The 19405-nt window shown below is 55.6% G+C and overlaps 1 protein-coding gene across 3 annotated transcripts in view; it reads right to left on the bottom strand.

The window, feature by feature from the left end:
* Positions 1 to 19405, bottom strand: part of TMEM104 (transmembrane protein 104) — a 62799-nt gene that overhangs the window by 6910 nt on the left and 36484 nt on the right. For all 3 annotated transcript variants that reach the window (XM_024234153.3, XM_024234152.3, NM_001131729.1), the window contains 1 exon segment: positions 13369 to 13462. In XM_024234153.3, coding sequence (XP_024089921.1) covers positions 13369 to 13462 — 94 coding nt within the window.

The following is a 19405-nucleotide window of genomic DNA, read 5'->3' as shown; positions in this document are numbered from 1 at the left end:
GGAGAATCGCTTGAACCTGGGAGGCAGAGGTTGCAGTGAGCCGAGATTGTGCCACTGCACTCCACCCTGGGCAACAGGGCAAGACTCCACCATCAAAACAAACAAACAAACAAACAAACAAACAAAAACAAAGCCATGGATACGGGTGATTAAAAAAACGATTTCATGATCTTCTAGCCATAATTAGTTTCACCTCGTAATGCCACTACCTAGATTACCTAGATTAGTCACCCATTTCGTTCTTTTGATTGTCTTAAACAAGTCTATTTGCAAAAACCAAGTCTACCTTCATGGGCTGGGTGTCTGCTGCCGCCTACAAGTCAGAAGCAGATGCTAGAAGCTCTTGGGAGGTGATTCCAGAGCGTTAGAAAGTGGGATAAACATCTGACGGGGCAGGTGCAGCTGCAGGGCCGTGTGGGCTTTCGTGCACTCCCTTGGTCACACCCTGCGCTGCTGTCAAAAGCTCACCCAGCTGTGTGGCAGCTCGGCTGCATGGAGACGCCACCAGCTCTGGGGCTGAGCAGACCGAGTGCGCACCCAGCAGAGGTGGGTCATTCACCCATGAATCCTGACCTGCACTCAGGGCGCTCACACACCAGGAAGGGGACAGGCTGCCATGGTGAGGAGCACATCCGGAAAGGGCAGGTGGTTCTAGAAGAGCCACGCCCCCAAAACAGGGGTGAGGACCAGCTTCCCAGTGGAAATGGCCTCAGTCGAAGCAGAAGGTGAACCCAGCTACCTGGGGAGGGGGCAGGGCCCTCCGGTTCGGCACTACCATGAGGATATGAAGGCGGGTGCTGGGATCTGTCCCCTGGGAGTGGAGAGTGAAGGGAACTGTTCCAGCCTGGTCTTCAAACCAGCCAATTCAAAAGAAACTAGCACCATCTAGAACCTCAAGTTCCCCTGGGAGATGGAGGAAAGGGAGGGAAGGGAGAAAAGGAAGGAAAGGAGGAAGGAAAGGAGGAAGGAAGGGAGGAAGGGAGGGATAGAGGGGAGATCAGGGCCCCGACCTTGCAGGGTCCCAGGACCATGGCACGAGGCTTAACCCCCACTGCCCACCTGGCGAGGGCCCTGTGGCCCCGCCCCTTTGTCTGGCCCCTCCCTGCCTCCCCTGGCTACGGGAGGAGCAGAGTTCAACAGCCATCTCCTAGATTGATCGCCACATCCCTGGGAGACAGCTGCTCCAAAAACTCATTAGATCTGATCATAAATCAAGATGAAACGAGGATGACAGGTTGTGGAGACCCTGCCAGGATGCGCGGTGGGGAGCAGGGCTCCGAGAGCCACACCGACGTCCGGGGCTCGGCCACAGCCACCGAGACAGCCTGCGCCCACCTTGTGGAGGCTGCGTGGGAGGCCAGACGGGCGCGGAGGTGGGACAGAGCAGAAAGTGCTCCCCAGACACGCTAAGAACCAGATACCCTGGACTTCACAGTCAGATGTGCAGGGGGATCGGCCCCCAGCAGGGCCTGCAGTTCCCCAAGAGCCTATCACAGGCAGTGCCCAGAACATCCGCATCTACATCCACCCACAATTCCACACTGGCAGTACCGCTCTGAGTGGTGGAGAGCAGCAGTGAGAAGCTGGGAGGAAGCAGAGGGGAGGACAGAGGAGGAGGCTGACACAGGTCACACGAGCGGCTGCTGGGCCACGGAAGGCTCAGCTACAAAATGACAAGGGGAGGCAGGAGACTTCTCTCTTAATATCTGAGTAAAAGCCACCGCAAAAGCCACCGCATTTGTCTTGTGTCACCCATGGGCCCAACTGGACTGTTCATTCCTTCATTCAACAACAATGGACTGAGTTTCCCCTGGGTGCTGGGCACTATGCTGGCCTTCTGGGGAGAGCACACTGAGACAGGGGCCCTGTCCTTCTGGAGCCCAGAGTCCAGGGGACCAGAGTCCAGGTGGAAGGTACGGGGGACAAATTACAACCAAAGAATGGGCTGGTTATCAGGCACACTAGCTGTGGGGTACATGATGAGATCCCCGTCATGGGAGGCGGCCAAGCCTGAGGGTAGGAGGCCACGTGGTGGGGGTCCCAGAGGGGAAGCAGGTGTCAGATGGGATGTGGAGGACCTTTTGGGGCCATTCCGACCCTATAGGTCTGTGGCTGCTGTGACTCCTCATGGTTTAGGAGGAGCAGCTCAATGCGGGGTGGAGATGAGGAGGGGGGCCCCCGAGGACACCTATAGGCAGAGCCTCATCAAGGCCCCGTGAGGTTGCCTGCCAAGGGCTGCTGGCTGCTCACAGGCTCACCCTGATAGTGGATCTCAGCTCCACAAGCAGGCCTCGCCACACTGATTCACCTGGGCCACAGCCACTCCCCTCCCTCGCACACTGACACCTGGGGAGGGAGTGAGGAAGACAGAGCGAAGGCACAGGAAGTCAATGTCTTGGAGCTGAGATAAAACAGGCACGAGTTCTGAGCTGCCAGAGGCCAGTCAGAGAAGGCGCCTCCCTTCCCTTTCTGAGGAGGCTAGAAGTAAAATTTACACAAGGACTGAGCTGCCAGGAGGCACATCCAGTGTACGGGCATCTGGACAAGCCAAGGTTCTTGTTAATATCGGCTTTGCAGTAACCTCAAGCATGGCGGTCAGGGAGCGATTTCACATCAAGACATGTTCTTACAACATCCGAGTCCTCAGGCTCCTAAAGCAGTCAGAAGAGAAGCGAAGAGAAGCGGCCTTTCCCCAGACAGCCTCAGTCTGGCAAGAGCCAGATAAGAAGTCCCTAAAGGCACTGCCTCCACATCTGTCCTCACGGCCTCTCTCCTTGGCAGGGAGGAGGACAGGTGAGCCCACCCACTCTGAACACCTGCCAAACGGCAAAGGTGGCGCTGGTTTATAAGGGGATGAAAGTCAACAAACACCCGCATCTCTCCCAAATCCCTCCCTTGCAGAATATCCCTGCCCTCCTGAAACCTCACCCTGGGGGCTTGGGGAAAGAAGGGGGCCTTATTGGAGGGATGAAGCCGTGACTGGGCCAACCCCTTGTAGCGGCTGAAGGTGACTTGTTCTTGGGGCCAGATGGGGATGAGTAGGTGTCTGGAGTTGGGGCCCAGGGCCCTGATGCTCATGTTCGGGGAGTCCTACCAGCACCCCCAGCTCACCTCTCTTGGGTCTCTGTGGGCAGGGACAGAAAGATCAGAGTGGTCAGTAGCCAGCCCCTTCCTTCCTGCGCTGAACACACACCCTTGGCCATCAACATAAGGGCTGGCTGAGCTGGAGGTACGGAGAAGGACGAGCTCCTTCCAGGTCCTCCCAGGCAGCGCTGCCTTGGTCTCTGAGCCATGTGAGGCCTGGGCAGGACTCCGCCTTCCTTACAGAATGCTGGGGTCTGTGTGGGGCTGGAGAGAGTTGGGTGACCTTCCCAGGCACCACTGGAGTTGGGGCACAGGGGCCAGAGCTCTCCAGGCCTGGGCGGGGCGGGTGGGGGGGCGGCGTGGAGCAGAAAGAGCCCTCCCAGGAGCCCCCACCTCTGCTCTGGGGGCACACATGAAGCTCTCCCTATGAGCATGCGACGCTGAGGCACTGAGTCCGTCTTGGTGGCTTTCCTGTTTTCCTCATCCCCATGACTGGCTCTGGAATTAAGCAAGGGCTACTTCTGGGCAGCCTGAATGCTGCCCACGCTCTCCCTGAAGGTGGCAACAAACCCACTGGGCTCTGACGGAGAAGCACTGAGAAGCATCTAGAGCCGTGCTGACCACCAGGGCCACACGAGGCTGAGGCTCCTGAGCACTGGAACATGGCTGGCTCAAACTGAGGTGTGCTCAAGTGTAAAACATACCGGGTTTCAAAGACTTGGTGTGTGGCCCAGTGCTGAGGTGGGCGGATTACTTGAGCCCAGGAGTTTGAGACCAGCCTGGCCAACATGGCAAAACCCCGTCCTTACTAAAAATACAAAAATTAGCTGGACGTGGTGGCGGACGCCTGTAATCCCAGCTACTAGGGAGGCTGAGGCAGGAGAATCGCTTGAACCCAAGAGGCAGAAGTTGCAGTGAGCTGAGATCGCGCCACTGCACTCCAGCCTGGATGACAGAGCGAGACTCTGTCTCAAAAAAGAAAAAAAAGACAGCGTGGAAAAGGAACGTAAAGTATCCCACTTGTCATTTTTTTCATGATTACATGTTGAAAGATATTTTTGATATGTTAAGTATTTTATCAAAATGAACTGAATTTCAAGATGTCGCTACTAAAAATTAAAAACTTCCCCAGGTGGCTGGCATTGTATTTCTAAGGGTGTCTCAGTGGGGGTTTCCTGTGCTGGGGGTCTGTGGGCCGTGTGGATGTGTGCGTACCTGGGAAGCACCTGAGATGCTGAGGATTTGAAAGATTTCCCCCTCCTGCCACCAACCTCAGTCCAAGACTCCTCACTCTAACCCTGTCATCTGCCCTGATTTGCATGGGGATGCTGAAGACCTAGGGTGGAGCTGAGACGCTGCACCAATCCTTCTGGAAAAGCCCAAGGACAAATGGGCTCTAAGTGCCCTTGGGCTGTGACACCCAGGGCAGCCTGATCTAGTGAGGGAGGCACTGGCTGGGTCTCAGGTGCTATGGAACTGGCCTGTGGTCCTGGGCCACCATCAGAGGGACATCTCCCTAAGGGCGTGAGCTGGAACAGAGGCTCTTGGGAGCCATAGAGGGCCCTGCCCAACGGTCCCTGCCCAGAAGCCCCCTCCCCCAGCCTGCTCATCCCCTTCTACAGGGCCTGGAAGGGATGAGGAGTATGGGGACACGCATCCACTAGGGCCAGACCGCACGCGGCACATTCCTCCTCCCTAATCCCTTTGGGTGCCCGAGTTGTGCACACACACTCAGAGCCATGACCCTGAGGGCCAAGGGTGAAGGGTCTTCCTCCAGGCATGGGCCCCCAGGCCTTTTCCACACGCCAGTGCTGAGCTGTGCCTTGGCAGGGCTGCTTCCTGGAGAGCTGCTCCCGCAACTCTCTGACCTCTGAACCTGGCTCCAGATGTCCCTGAGGCCAGGGTGCCCCAAGCCCCGTGCCATTCCCTGCTCCCCATGTGTGGCTGTGGCTCTGACACTGTGAGGTGGAGGCCATCCATCACGGTGGCTGTCTGGGAGCGGCACTCTCTTTTCCAAGTAGAGAATCAACATGCCAGGGCTAATGATAACGAATGGCTGGCAGTGTGCCCATCACCAGCTCAGGCACCGGGACTCCAGGCGGGGGACAGGACTGGGGAGGACTTGGCGCCAGCTCCCTCCTTCACCACCACTTAGCCCTTGGAAGGTGCCGGGCTGCAGGGCTCTCTGGCTTTAGCTGGGCCATTGGAAAGGGTAGGGGAGCAACACCAGCCTGAGCAGAGAACCACTGGAGACCAGCCTCTTGGCCCTAAAACAGAGAGAGGTGATTGGGCATTTGTTCCTTAAATAATGGGATTGACCTCGGCAGAAGGAGACCCACATTTGCAGGCTGGAGGTGGAAGAGCCCAAGGATCCTGCAGCCTAGAGGTGTGAGCGACACTAGGACACAGTCCCGGCTTGGAAATGGCCAAGTTAGACTGGGCACAGCTCCTGAATCTGCCACTTAACTGTGTAATCTTGGGGCAAACTGTTTCATCACCTTTAAAAATGCAGATGAGGCCGGGCACAGTGGTTCATGCCTGTAATCCCACCACTTTGGGAGGCCGAGGTGGGAGACCTCAGGTGTGAGGTCAGGAGTTCGAGACCAGCCTGGCCAACACGGAGAAAACCCATCTCTACTAAAAATACAAAAATTAGCTGGGCGTGGTGGCCCATGCCTGTAATCCCAGCTACTCAGAAAGCCGGGGCAGGAGAATCACTTGAGCCTAGGAGGTGGAGGTTGGAGTGAGCCGAGATTGTGCCGCTGCACTCCAGCGTGGGCGACAGAGCGAGACTCTGTCTAAAAAAAAAAAAAAAAAAGGAGATGACTGTAGGGACGCTGAAGGGTTGGAGTGAGACAGGGCAGCGCCGTGCTGGTAAAACCTGGCTCGCAGCAATCGCTCAGGAAGCTGCACATGCCTTCTATCATTGCAGAAACCTATTGCCCCTGCTGAAAGCCCAGTTCCCAGGCAAGCAGGAAAAACTGTGTCAGCGCTGAGTTCTCATCTAGCTCCCCTTGTGCTCCAACAAGGGGGACTGGATGATACTAGTGACTCTGCCTTCCTGGCCAGGTCAAGCTGCTGTCAGAACAGTTCCCAGGAACACCTCATCACCGGCCTCAGCTAACCTTTGGGGCTCTGGGGGTCAGGGATGGGGAGGGGGGCAAGGAGGACCCCAACAGGCTGCTCACCCCTGCTCTGCCAACCAGAGCAACCCTCAGTTCCTCCTCTTAGGCCCCTTCCCACCCCCACCACCGCCAGCATCTTTTAAGGCCCCTCAAGGCCAGGCAATCCCCACTACCCCACCTCTGGGGCCTCCGGGTGTGTGCCCTCTCCAGGAGGGGCTAAAGGAGACAGGGTCTTTGGAGCCTGAGCTGGCCCATCCTTCCTGGGGTGGCACCTACCTGCACTTGGGCTGTGGTGTGGGCGAGGGCTCTGCCTGGGAGGAGCTCCCTTTGGGGACTACAGGAGGCCCCCACACGGATGTGCCAGGCACCAAAAGCATCTTGGCCCTGGGTCTGGTTTTCATTTCAGACCTGTAGGGCATCCAGCATATGCCAGCTTTGCCTAGCAACTCACCTACCACGCACTTGGGTTTCTGCTGAAAGGAGGGAATCTAAAGCCAACTGATCTTCCCATGTGGGCCAGCTCCTGTGCTTTCTGGAGGATTCTAGCTTCGTTCACTCCTCACCCCGGGAGAAGAGGAGAGCGCTGAAACAACCAGCTTTATAGGACAAGGTTCTATCCTGTGGCTAAATTATTTAGCCCAAAGGACTGACAGCAGAGTCCCCCTCTCCCCAGGGTGGCAGGAGGCGGAGGCGGCCTGGTGAAGGGCAAGTGTCTGAGCCTCTGGAGCAATCAAGCCTTCCGTCAGAAATCACGGGCTCTGGCCTTTCATCCTTCCACTTCCCCACACCCTCGGAGCCTGGCAGGTGGCGCCTGGGAGGGCAGGGTCTCAATTTTTCATTCTTAAGTTGTCAGAGCAAGCTCAGTGTGCAATCACTGGGAAGGCAGGGCCTCTGGCTGCTGGCTGACTAATCTCCTTCCTGGAGATTGAAAACATAAAATTTCAGGCGCTGTCACCTTTCCTGCAGGCTGCTCAGCCCTTCCCTCTCCAGCAGCCAGCTAGATGCAGACAGAGACGGGAAGGAGAGAGTGAGGAAGATGAGGAGAGGTGGTACCGAGCAAGGATGGGTGGCCCCTCCTGGGTCTGAACGTAACTCTGGAGCTCCAGGGTTGCCGTGGGCCGTGGCAGCCCTGCAGATGTATATGACGGCCTGACTTGCTGCAAGGTTAAGACTCACCCTCCCACGTGAAGCCCAGTTCTGCACAGAGGCCATGCTCGTCACCATCGTCGGGCCAGACTTGACCCACGACCACGAGTGATCTGGGACTTAGTTTCCTTGCCTTGTCAGTGCCTGGACAGCTGGGCCACCGACCTCCTGGGCACTGCAGGAGTCTTTGTCTGGTAGCTGGATCTGCCCATCTTGGCCGTACACAGATCAGAGCTGATAACAAAGGCTGCTAGAGGAGAGGTACAGCAGAAAGGGCAACACCCTTTGCTCGGGCCCAATGAACTCTCAGGTCAGTCCTGACTGATGCTAAGGAAGGGAGTCATCTGGCGGCACATGGCTAGCTGTTCGCCAGCAAGCATTCATTAACTGCCCACCTTACCTTAAAACAGAAACACTGGGTTCCTCTCCTATAAATGGGCCTCTGTGCATTTGCAAAAAGAACTTCTAGAAAACCAAGAATAAATTAAGACCAAAATGAAACATAGACAAAAGGTTTTTCAAGATTCCCTCCACTGGGAGTGTAACCAGTCACGACTGGACACGGAACAGCCCAGGAGAGCCCTGGACAGTGGCCCAGTCCGAGGGTGGGCAGGGCTGCTGCAGAGACCTGGGCCGGGCAGGGCTGCCGACAGCAGGGTGGCGTGGTGCTGGCACATGAGGCTGTCTGGATGGAGGCACGGGAGGCATTTCGGGGGGTCCTTCTGGGACCTCTGAGAGGCACTAGTTGAGTGGTTGTGGAGGAATTCCAACGCCAAGCTGGCAGCAGTGGGCACCAGATGGCCTAGACACGAGACCCCTGGCTGCCGGTGGTGACAGATCAGCGCAGTCCCACTGGGAGGCTGTCTGCAGGGATCAGTCATGGGTTTGGAGACAGGTAAACACCAGAAAGCCTCATGTCCCCAGGTGATGGCTTCCTCTTGGGGGCCTCACCTGCCACCACCACCACGTCCCACCTCTCCCTGTCGGCTTGGAAAACAAATCTGGGGCAGTTGCTGAGGGAGGTGGAGAGAGCGGGGCCGAGAACTTCATGAGGGAGGCTCAAGTTCATCCACAAACGCCTGAAGAGGACAGTGTCTGACCCACTTTGAGGGGAACACAGATGCAAAAAGAGCATGTGCAGCGTCTGCTCTGCATACACAATCAGAGGGAAGGGAACCCTGCGGTCCTCGGCAGCCCAGGCCCAAGGAGGGCTGTGGCACTCCAGAGCAGCCTTTGTTAAAAAGGATCGGGATTTTAATAACCCCAAATGGGGCGCCCCGCACCGAGCCAGCTGTTCATGGGAGGCATCTGCAGGCGTCTGCCGGGGAAAGTTGGTAATGGGACTGAAGTAATGAAGCTGCCATTACTTCAGCCTGAGAGCTCCCTGCGGCGGGGCGGGGGCAGCCTCCCGCCATCGGCTTAGGTGCTCAGATTTGGGATCTGAAGTCCCTGCGCTGGGCCTGTGAGCACAAAGAACATCCTCTGTGCTGTGTCTCCCCTCAGCATCCCTGGTCTACCTGTGGCCGGCAGAGGCTAGAGCCCCTGCCCCTCTGTGAGATGAGCCTACCTTTCATTCTCCCAGCTCAGAGCTTCCTCAAAGCGGGTGGGAGTAGATGCTGGGGGCGGCGGAGCAGACAGGGCTCCTCTCCAGGCACCACAGCTGGGATGTGGCAGAGCAGAGGTTGCCCAGAGCAAACCTGGGTGCTCCTAGATCTCACCGTGACACCAGTGTGGACACCCAGTGCCTGCTCTCTCGAGGCAGCTGAGATCATGTCCCCAGTCTCATGGCCAGCCCCCAGAGAGGCTCATCTTGAGGCCACTCTTGGGATGTGGCAGCTGACCAAGATGATGCTGAAGACAGTCATGCTCACTGTGGCTCCGGTCTGCACGTTGCGCAGGTGCTGTGCTAACAACACGGTCCCATTCAAGGCCTCGCTGCCACTGCACAGACAAGGAACTTGGCGGAGAAGCCTCTATCCATCTGCGCACATTGGGAGTAAACGCCGCCTGTCCCACATGGGGGGAACAAGGCAAGGAGGCCTGGCGTGACCTCCAGTAGGTGCGCCACCTGGTGCAGAGCAGCCACTGGAGACCTGATTGCTCAGGAATCTGCGGTGGCCACCTGGGGGTGAGCCAGCCAGGTCTGCCAGGGTCTGAACAACAGCCTCACTGCTGGGGACAGCACACCAAGACCTTCCTTCCCCATGTGGATTCAGAGGTATCTGCCACCCAGGCATCCCACACTGACCAGCCCAGTCTCCCCAGAACTTATTTGGGGAGCACAAGAAATGAACAGACACTGTCACATGTCATCCATGCTTTGAGTTTTCCTGGACAAGTGGCTATTTACAAAGGCCATTTAACCCTTTCAGTGCCATTCTGGCAGAACGATGGGGCTTCCAAGGCTACTAAAGGGGAGGAGGGCAGAGCAGATCCCCTCGGAGGAGCTGGCCCGAAGGCTCCTCAGCACAGCTCCAGGGCCTGCAGTCTCCTCCGGCCTCGTTTCAACAGATGGCAGAACTAATTCCTAATTAAGCCCAAGAAAGTTTCCGGCTCAGCACATTTATTTATGATTTTCCGGTCCCTTTGGTGCTTATTCTTCCCCTTTGTCTTCCTGGAACCCAAGCCAGCTTATTTCCAACCCCGAGCTCCCCACTTGGTTGTTGGGAAAGCATGGCCTCATCTGGGGAGAGGGGAGAGGAAGGGGTGCAGCGGGAGTGTGGGAAGGAGGGAGGGGTGTGTGGGACTCGGTCACACAGCTGCTTTTAAGACAGAATGAAAAGGGAGTTTGTGGCGAACTGACAACTTGGCACAGACTTGAGAGGACAAATAGGCTTTTGAGGTCACTGCCTTTAGGGTGGTTCTCGAAAAACTGCCTGGGGTGAGCTTGGCCCAGAGGCGAGAAACCCTCGTGGGGTCCCTCCCCCAAAAGGGGCTGCCAGTTTTGTTTTGTTTGGTGGCTCCAGGGGGACCTCTATCCCCTTCATCCCCTCCTGAGCCACGCTGCCGCCCGGGGCTGGGAGGGGGACACACCTTCCGCCAGCACTGGGAAGAAAAATACCCCGCTGGCTCCAGTGCTGGCTGCTGGGGATGGAACCCTAGACCCAGCTGCGCTTTAGAGTTTACTTAACTGGGTAATTTTTCTTCTGGCAAGAGGGCTATGCCACAGAAAGGTTTGCTTTTTAAGCCCAGAGGTCTGAGTCTCTCATGGAGAAAAAATCACTGCCTTTGCTGTCGCCCCCAGCAGCACTCTGGAGAAAAGGTTCGCCTGAGAGGCTCCTGACATTTGATTATCTCTTGGATCAAAAGGAAAAGAGGCAGATGACTTGCTAAGACAACAATGTCACCACCAAAAAAACAAGTGCTGTCGACCTTCCCGAGCTGGTCTCCACCTCCGGCTCCTGATGCTGCCAAAAGCCTCTCTCGAGGCCACTGTCACCTACTCCGCAGCACTGCAGGGCCCCAGGAGCTTCAGGGTGGGAGACCTGGGGGTGGGAAGGGGCTGGGGGAAACAGGAGTCGATTTTCTAAAGCCAAGTCTACGGTGAGCCTGACTCTGGGGAAGTAGGGTCTCCAACAGCAGAATGGCAAGGGGCCCGGGCTGTCCCCAGACGCCTTCCAGGACCCCGGGGCCCTGCTGGCCACAGAATTTGGCTTCTCCTCCGACTGACGCAGGGGTACAGCTGGTCTCCTGCTCTGAGACAATCGCTCTTTATCTGCCCTCAGCCTCCTCTTCTCCTTTTTACAATCTTCTCCCTTTCAACAAATGTATTGCTTCCCAGACACGGGGAGGAATCTGTCATCCTAAACAAGTGCAGGGGTCTTCGGAAGCCATTAACTGTCACTATCCTGGGTGTCATCCCTTCTTGGGCTGTCATGCCGGCTAAAGCAGGAACGTCCCCTCCACCTCTCCCCAGCCTCTTCCTGTCCTCCTGGATGAGGGGAAGGGACGGGAATCAGCTCAGCTTTCTCCATGCCAGCACCCAAGGGGCCCTTTCCCCCTCCCCAGTGCTGAGGGGCAGGTCAAGTGCAGCCAGTCCCACACGGTAGAGGCCAGACCTTGGGGCTACAGATGTGGCTGCAGGGAGCCACAAGAGCTGGAGCACCAGACTTAGGCCAGGAAGGCAAGGAGGGAGAACGGTTTTCTCCAAATCCTGCTTTACTGAGAAAACTCCTTCTTCTGAGACCACCAGGTCTTACCCACTCGGCCTTACCTAGAGCTCTCAAATACTTCATATAAGCAGAGAAATAGGAAGGGTGGACGGCTGAGCCCTGGTGTTTCTGATCCCTGCTGACTCCGACTTCTGGACACAATCCCTCCTGGCACCCAGGGAGGCTCCATTCTAAATCCATTCCTTGGAGCTGGTGGGATCCCCAGGTTCTAAGTAACAATTCCCATCTTCCCCCAGGTAGTCACGTTAATTTAACCTGGGGCTTTGGAACTTGTGAGTGCAATTTGGGAACAGCACTCACTGGTGAGTACGTGACCAGACAGACTGAATGGGGCAGATGCAGACTTCTGCCCTGTCCAGGGATGGACAGGTGTCCTCCCGCTCCCTCGTGTCAGCTTGATGGCCAAGGACGGGCTCGGCCCAGATGATGTGCCCCTGTGGGGGCCTCACAACTCATCTCCATCATGCTCTCATCTCGTTGCAAGGACAAACCAAGAGGGCAAAGAAGTCACAGGCTGGTGAGCGTGGCTCAAGACAAGGAAAAACTTTCCAGCACTGACATACAACCCCTCAGAGTAGAGTGGGAGCCTCACCCAGTCGTGAGCTCTGGGCCCCGGAGGCCACCCTGTCCGCTGTGCTGTATAGCCTGCTCCCAGAGAGGTGAGGCGGGGCTACCTGACTGCTGTGGCTCCTTCCAACTAAACATGCCAAGACTGCCGTGTACGGAGGCTCCTTACACTGACATCTCATAATCCCCTGAGTCTGGGGAACCAGGGGAATTGCAGATGTCAAGCTGCTGGAAGTCATTTAGATCAGAAAGTGTCCTCAGCGGCCATGACCCACTGCTGAGTCCGGGCATGGAATCAGGATCAGCGTGCACCCCCAGTCTGGATGAGGGTAGAAGGCGCAAGCACAGTGGGAAAGGGGGCTGGGGAAGGTGGCCAGGAAGGAGGAGCCCTAACCTTGGCTCCTCTAGATCCAAGTGCCTCTGTGCTGAGAGGCAGGCAAGCTCCTGGAGCCCAGACACACCCACTCTGTCCAGGCCCCTCTCTCAGAACAGCAACAGCTTTCTTTGTTTTTAGATTGAGCAGAAGAGGGGTCCAACGGACGCCCAAAGCCGTGCTGGCCACAGAGGGCCCCACCCGCTCCTGTCCTCCGTCCAGGTGGTTGGGCAGCCGGCCCTTTCCCTGAGGTGGCTGGCAGGATGGTGCGACGGAAGTAGACCAGCCCCCAACCACCAACCTGTTTGGGGGAACAGACCCCCAAACCGCAGCTGAGGACAATGGCACTCACGCTCAGCACAGTGTCCATTGGTTAGAAGATGCTGTGGAGGGAGTGTCTTTTCATGCCCTGGTGGCCAGAGACCCAGAGGCAGAGAGTGGCTGCTGCCACGGCCCGCTGGCTTTTATGGTTATGCCACATAGCACACTCATGAGAACGCAGAGCCATGCCGCTCTCGTGCTCTGCAGGGCACAGCCCAACCCAGGCTTTTGGGAGCCCCCCTGCCAGCCTCTGGGTCAGTGGGCACCCAGCATGGTTGTATGAGAAAGAAGCTGGTCCTAGAATCAACAATCCTGGGCTCTAGCCCCAGCTCCATCCACACTATGTGACCTCGAAAAAATCATCTTGTTTTGGTGCTAAATTTCCCCAGCAGTAAAAGGCAAGCTGAGTATCTGCCCCCTCCTTATCCTTTGGAAAGGGGGAGGACCAGACAGGCCTGAGTCAATGGAAACCACCACCACACTCCAGCTACGGTTGGAGGCCCTGCACGGCCTCTCACAAAAGGAGAGGGAAGGGACGAGAGAAGAAAGCGCAGAGACTTGAGCTGTTTCTCAGACTCACCGATCCATCTCATCAGAGAGGTCAGGATCTGCAGGTACTTGGTCTTCTGGACATCAAAGAAGGTGAACGGTCCGAGGAGGAGAGTGAAGATTGCCTGGGGGATGGAAACAAGAGTGAGGAGGGTGCAGGCCGCACTAGCAGACCGTCTGCATGCGAAAGACGCTGCTGCTCATGTGGCCTCCGCCCATAGCTAAGGCCGGGCCTGACTTGGGCACACCTGGACTGGCAGAGGCTCCCTGGGGTCACCTTGGGTAAGTGCCAGTGCCAGGGGTGGAACAAGAGCTCCAGAGCCATGCTTCCCTGCTGCTGCTCACATGTACTGTTCCGACAACGCTGAGCCTCCTAGGCAAGGCCCAGGTGGCGTTCCAGGGACCCCATGCATCCTGCTCTCTTCAGCAAACACAGATTGAAGATCCATGACGTGCCCACCCTCGAACTGCCCATGAGCGTGGGCTAGAGACGTAATGGCAAAAAGGATCCAAAAGAAGCACCAGCCATGTCTCTGACTCTTAGTTTACTGCAAAGAAAGAACACAGTGAGGAGGGGCCCCAGGAGCCCTGACGAAGCCTCACAGGAGAGGACACCTCTTCTGAAGGGCTTGGAGAGGAGTGATTGGGATGTGCATAGGCCACGTTTTTGGCTTTGAGAGGAGAAGCCTGGAGAACAAGAGCCCCTGGCTTCCAGGGCAGGCCCCTTGGAAGTACCCGGGATGACCAAGGAAAGGAGCTGCATCTAGGAAAACCAGGGCAAAGAAGTTCTGGGCCGAGGACGGGACCCAGGCAGAGAAGCGGGTGCTGGTCAGCATGGGTCCTCTCATTTCTCTTTGGAGAACAGGGGAAAGTGTTGACTCAAAAAACAAAAGTCAAACTCTGTCTCAGAAAACTGGTCTGTGGGAAATGGGAACCTTCTTTGCAAAGGAAAATGGGGGTAAATGTGACAGAGCAGAGACTGGGATGTGGGGAAGGTTAGGATTTCCATGCCAAATTGGTTGCTCAGGGAGTAGAGGAATTAAGAGCTGCTCATTGCAGTTAAGATGATGGTACCATTTTCAATCTGCCACTCGTAAGCAGTGTGAGGCATCAGACCTTATTAACATTTACACAGTGCCATTTTATCAAGTTAATGCTAATGATGCTCACCATAGATGCGGCAGGCGGCTCGGAAGCCTGAACGAATGTGGGGAGCGGGCCCACTTGGGGAGTCGGGCTCTGGCCTGTCATCTGGGTGAATCCATCACAGCTGCTCAGCCCTCGGCCAGCCCCTGTGACTGACAGGTAGGAGCCCCGCAGAAGGAAGGGCTAAGCCCGTCCCGCCCCCCACCCCCCACCTCTGGGCATAAGGAGGGCAGGATGTGGGAGAAGCTGTGACCTCTTATCCAAGTCCATTATCATTGTAAGGATGAGTGACGCGGAGGACTGAAGTGCCGCTTAAGGAAAGGCTCTAATTAGCTGGGCTAGAGAAGGCGACCTGGCAGTCACTAGGCATGGAGGGCTTTGGAAAGAAAAGCTTTCTGCCGGGGGCCTCAGAACTGGCCCTGCTTCCACTCAGAAGGGAAAGAAGTCTTTCTTTCTATCAGGCTTGGCGGATGGGGTGGGGCGGGGAAGGCAGAGGAAAGGGCTCTCCTCACAAAAGCAATGGACAGCCTCCGCCGTCCCCTCAGCCCAGGGAGAGGAGCTGGGGACACGGTAACGCATGCAGAACGTTGACTCTGGCGGAGCAGGTCTGTACGCAGCACCATCAGTAAGTCACTTAGGAAAATTACCACTTCAGGGAAACTTTCCACTGATGAATTTCTCTTTTGAAGGATGAAGAGGGAGATGTCAGGTAGAAGAATGCATAAACACAGAGCCACCTGCCACAAATGTTTCCAAGTAACTGTGGTCTGCCGGAAACTGGACTCCTGGTGTGCCCGGGTGTTTGGGTAGTTCGCCTCTGACTTCCCGCTGAAATTACAGTCCTCCAGCTGTGGGGGCTGGAGATCTTGGGGGTGGCTTATGTGGGAGGTCAGATCTCATCTCAGAAACCTAAAGACTGGTTTTTAGAAGGTTCTACACCATAAAAATAGAGGGACAGCAGAACCAACCCCAAGGGCAGGCAGAGAATGCTCCTGTAGGCTGCCTGGGTCCTGTCCTCCAGGGGCCCTGTCCATCTCTGTTCTTGTCCTCAGCAGACGCTTGTCAAGATCCTAGGACACAGAAGGCTCCATTCTGTAAAACCCTGTATGGATGAATCCCAGCCCGCTGAGAGCATCCCTCTATTTAATCAGATGTACCTCTGAAAGGTACTGTAAGTGGTATGTGTGAGACGCCACTTGAGTGACCAGGAATATGAATCTAGAGGAGTCGAAACGAAGGTTCATATCCGCTTAGTGTTCTCAGACCCAGTTCTGGGGACAGCAGGTCTTCCTCAGCATGGGAACTGGCAGTGAAGGACTCTTCTGGAAGATCTGGCCAATGGCTGCAGCATCCAAAGATGGATGATGGTTGGAATGTGGCTTCTTTTTCGTTTCATGCTCAGGAGTACAGACTGACCATAATGCTTGGGAAGGCTCAGGGCCCACTTAGTCACAGCAAACACGCACAGACTGCCAAACAGCAGCCCTTCCATAGGACTGCGAGCTCACGCATCAGAGAGCACCCAGATGAAGACACAGACTGCGAGCTGGGGCTAATTAAGGAACAGGTGTCCTCTGCAAATTAGTTAGAGCCACAACTCAGCAACTGCAGGAGCAGGCATCCGGAGTGACAAAGGATGAGGACAGAGGCAGTGGCATGCGCTGCCACGCCACGGTGTGGCCGCTGAGGTCTTGGGGAGGGAGGGGAGCAGGAGAAGGAACAGCCCCTGTCTCCAGATGGTCTAGCAGGGCAGTGTCCATCTCTGAATGCTCAACAGCCAAGCGTGGCACTTTGTATTTTCTTTTCTTTTTAAAAAAGGAGAGATAAAAAGCCAAAAGACACAGCCTACTCTCTTGGGTCTTCCAGTCTAGCCCATATGACATTATAAATTAGCTGGCTCCTGAGCAATTTTCCAACCCCCAAATGCCATTGATCAGTTCAAACTCAGTCTCTGCTCAAGGACTCTTGTAGCCCAACTCATTACAGGAGGCAGAGACACGAGTCGCTGCAGCCAAGCACATTTCTAAAAAAAAAGAAAAGAAAAAAGAAAACTCTGATTTCTAATAAAATCTTCAAACTGGTCATGGGGAATAAAGTCCGGGACGGACCCAGGAGGGTACAAATGGGTCTGTTCAGATCCTCTTTCTTTTTGGGTCAGTGAGTTTAGATGACACTAGGGGCCCCACAGCAGCCTTGCTGAAGTCTTGATGGAGACAAGGAAGCTCACATTCCCAGGGCACTGCAGGCAATGCTCAGCCACAGCTCTTTTAGAACGTTCTGGAGTCTACAGCTCAAAAGGGCTGCCTGTCCTCCTGTGTCCCTTACATGCACTGCCCACCTCCAGTTGCCCAGGCTCCAGACTTCCAGCAATCTCTGACTCCTTCCTTGCTCTCTACATTAGGTTGCTGGGGCTGCTATCACAGATGACCACAAACTGGGGGGGCTTCAAGCCACAGATGTGTGTTTTCTCCCAGGCCAGAAGTGCCCTCTTGCAAGGCAAGGCTCCCAATAGCGCCCCCAACAGGACAGAGCCCAGTCCTACACACGCATTAAGGATGGGGCTGACAGGGAAGAGCCGTTTCTCCAGATGCCACCAGAAATGAGATTTAAGCACAGTAGGGAGTAAAGAGAGTGCCTAATCTCAAACCCAGCCTTCTGTCCTCTGGACAGGAAGGAAATCTACTCTTCAGAATCAGTGACTCAAAGATGTGGGGAAGGGACCCTGCAGCCTCACGGGGGCCTGTTGTGGGCTGTGCCTGGAGATTTCCTGGACAGGACGTGGCTTTGCTGAGGACCCGGAAGCACTGACACTTGTGCCTGTTTGAGCAGCCTGGCATCTGGGTACCAAAGGCTCAGTCACTAACTGGAGCCTCCACTTTCCTCTTGGAGTGGTTTGGAACAGACTGAGGAGTCAGCTGCCCAGCCATGCAATGGAGAAACAAATGCTGTGCTACTTCTGAGAATGGATCTTTAAACCAAGAACGCTCAACTCACGCCTGCTGAGGCTGAGCCGTGTCCACCACCTGCCTCCCTCCTCTCCGACTCAGCGCACTTCTGTGTCATATACAAAAGGAGCCCAGGACTGGCAACGTGTAGGTCCTTAGTTTAACTGCACCACACAGGAGTGTGTGAGTGAGGGTGTCAACATCAGAGCACAAAAGTAAAGTGGGTAGATACTTATCTCCCCATCCCCAAATTTCTTTGCCTATTTAGCTGGTCAGAGAAACAAAATGAAATTTTAAACTTGGTGCCAATCTCAAACTAAACACCCTGTTTAACACGTTGTACAGTCTCCAGGTCCCAACCTCTGCCTGCAGATCTGTCATAGCCAATCCCAAGGCCGCCATCTTCCCAGCCACTGGTCCTTTGATTGGCCCTGCCCTGTGCTATCAAACCTGCCCTGTGATAACATGACTGCCCAAGCTGCAGCCCCTCCACACCCTGCCAAGTGCTAACACACACGGTTTCATTTCATGCTCATGGCCCGCTGCGAGGTCACTGGTGCAGGTGACAATGCCCTCATCTTACTGATGAGGAAACTGGGGGGCTGGAGAGGTTCAGTGACACAGCCAGAAAGCGGCAGAGGGAGAAGGTCCCCTTCTCTGATACCCCGTCCCCAAATTTTCAACCTCATGCCTTCATTCTCCTGCTGGCAAAGAATCTTGCCCTGTGACCTTCTGAGCCCTGCTCAAGTGCCAATCTCCTCTGCGAGTTATTTTAATCCTCCCTGGGGGCTCTTGACTGAATTACTAACACACAGTTGATACCACCTGACTTCATTCCAGTAGGCTCTGAACCACTGCTTTCTCTTGGGTTGATTTTGTGTCCCTGGCAGACTGTAACCCCTTTGAGGGCAAGGACTGCATCCTTGTTTGTCGCAGCACCTAGGAAGGCTCTCAAACGTGGGATGCTCACGAAAGCTTTGTAGGATGCACTGCATTTGGTGGGGGGAGTGCCTGCTAGAGTGGGTGAAGGGGCAGCCCCAGTCTTGCCAACCTGCCTTGTACACGTTTTCCATGCCTCCTGCGGGGGGCAGTGCCTGACCTGGCAAAGCCAGCAGCACGTGGGCAAGAGTCACCTGCTCTGCCTGAAAACAGCACATAGTCAGGGAATAACTCTTCCCAATGCAGCTGAGGAATCGACATGTTATGATTTTAGGAAACACACATCAAATCAAAACAGCATGGCTCTGAGTTTACCCACTGGCTTCAGGGAGAATGATATTCATCCCTCCATGAAGGAGAGAGTGCACCCGGGAAGAGCCTGGGGTGCCCGACTCCCCACCATCACCAGCATCTCCAAGATCCCCACAGGAAGGGGGCCTGGGGTGCTTGGCTCCCCAGCATCTCCAAGATCCCCACAGGAAGGGGGCCTGGGATGCCTGGCTTCCCACCATCACCAGCATCTCCAAGGTCCCCACAAGGAAAGGGATCAGACCCTGGTGAACTGTGACCACTCTCAGTCTGCTTGGCTCCCAGAGGGGTGGTGTCTTAGAAGACCATCTTCACCTAAAGGGAAGAAGCTCAAGGTCTTCAAAGGAGTGATCTTTTTCATCCCTACTTTCTGGAGACAGTGGAGTCAGTGTCCCTAATAGTCACCCACCGCCAACCAACAAAATGCTTACGAGACAAAACTAAAAACCCAAGTGCTGCTGGTTGTCATCCTTCCTCTGGCTGGAAGGAGACGGAGCAGACTGCAGCTTCCAACTGGAACTTAGACTTTGATGAAATTCAACAACACTCATAGTTCCATCTCAGTTCCCTTAAAAAAGGGGAAGGAAGACAGAGGGGCTACTTCCCTGGTAGAAAGGGGAGACAGGAGGCTGGGCATGGTGGCTCACACCTGTAATCCCAGCACTTTGGGAGGCCAAGGCGGGCAGATCACCTGAGGTCAGGAGTTCAAGACCAGCCTGGCAAACATGT

This window comes from Pongo abelii, chromosome 19 (assembly GCF_028885655.2).
Source record: "Pongo abelii isolate AG06213 chromosome 19, NHGRI_mPonAbe1-v2.0_pri, whole genome shotgun sequence".
NCBI lineage: Eukaryota > Metazoa > Chordata > Mammalia > Primates > Hominidae > Pongo > Pongo abelii.
The sequence above is the reverse complement of the archived record's forward strand: the minus strand, read 5'-3'. Positions and strand labels throughout refer to the sequence as shown.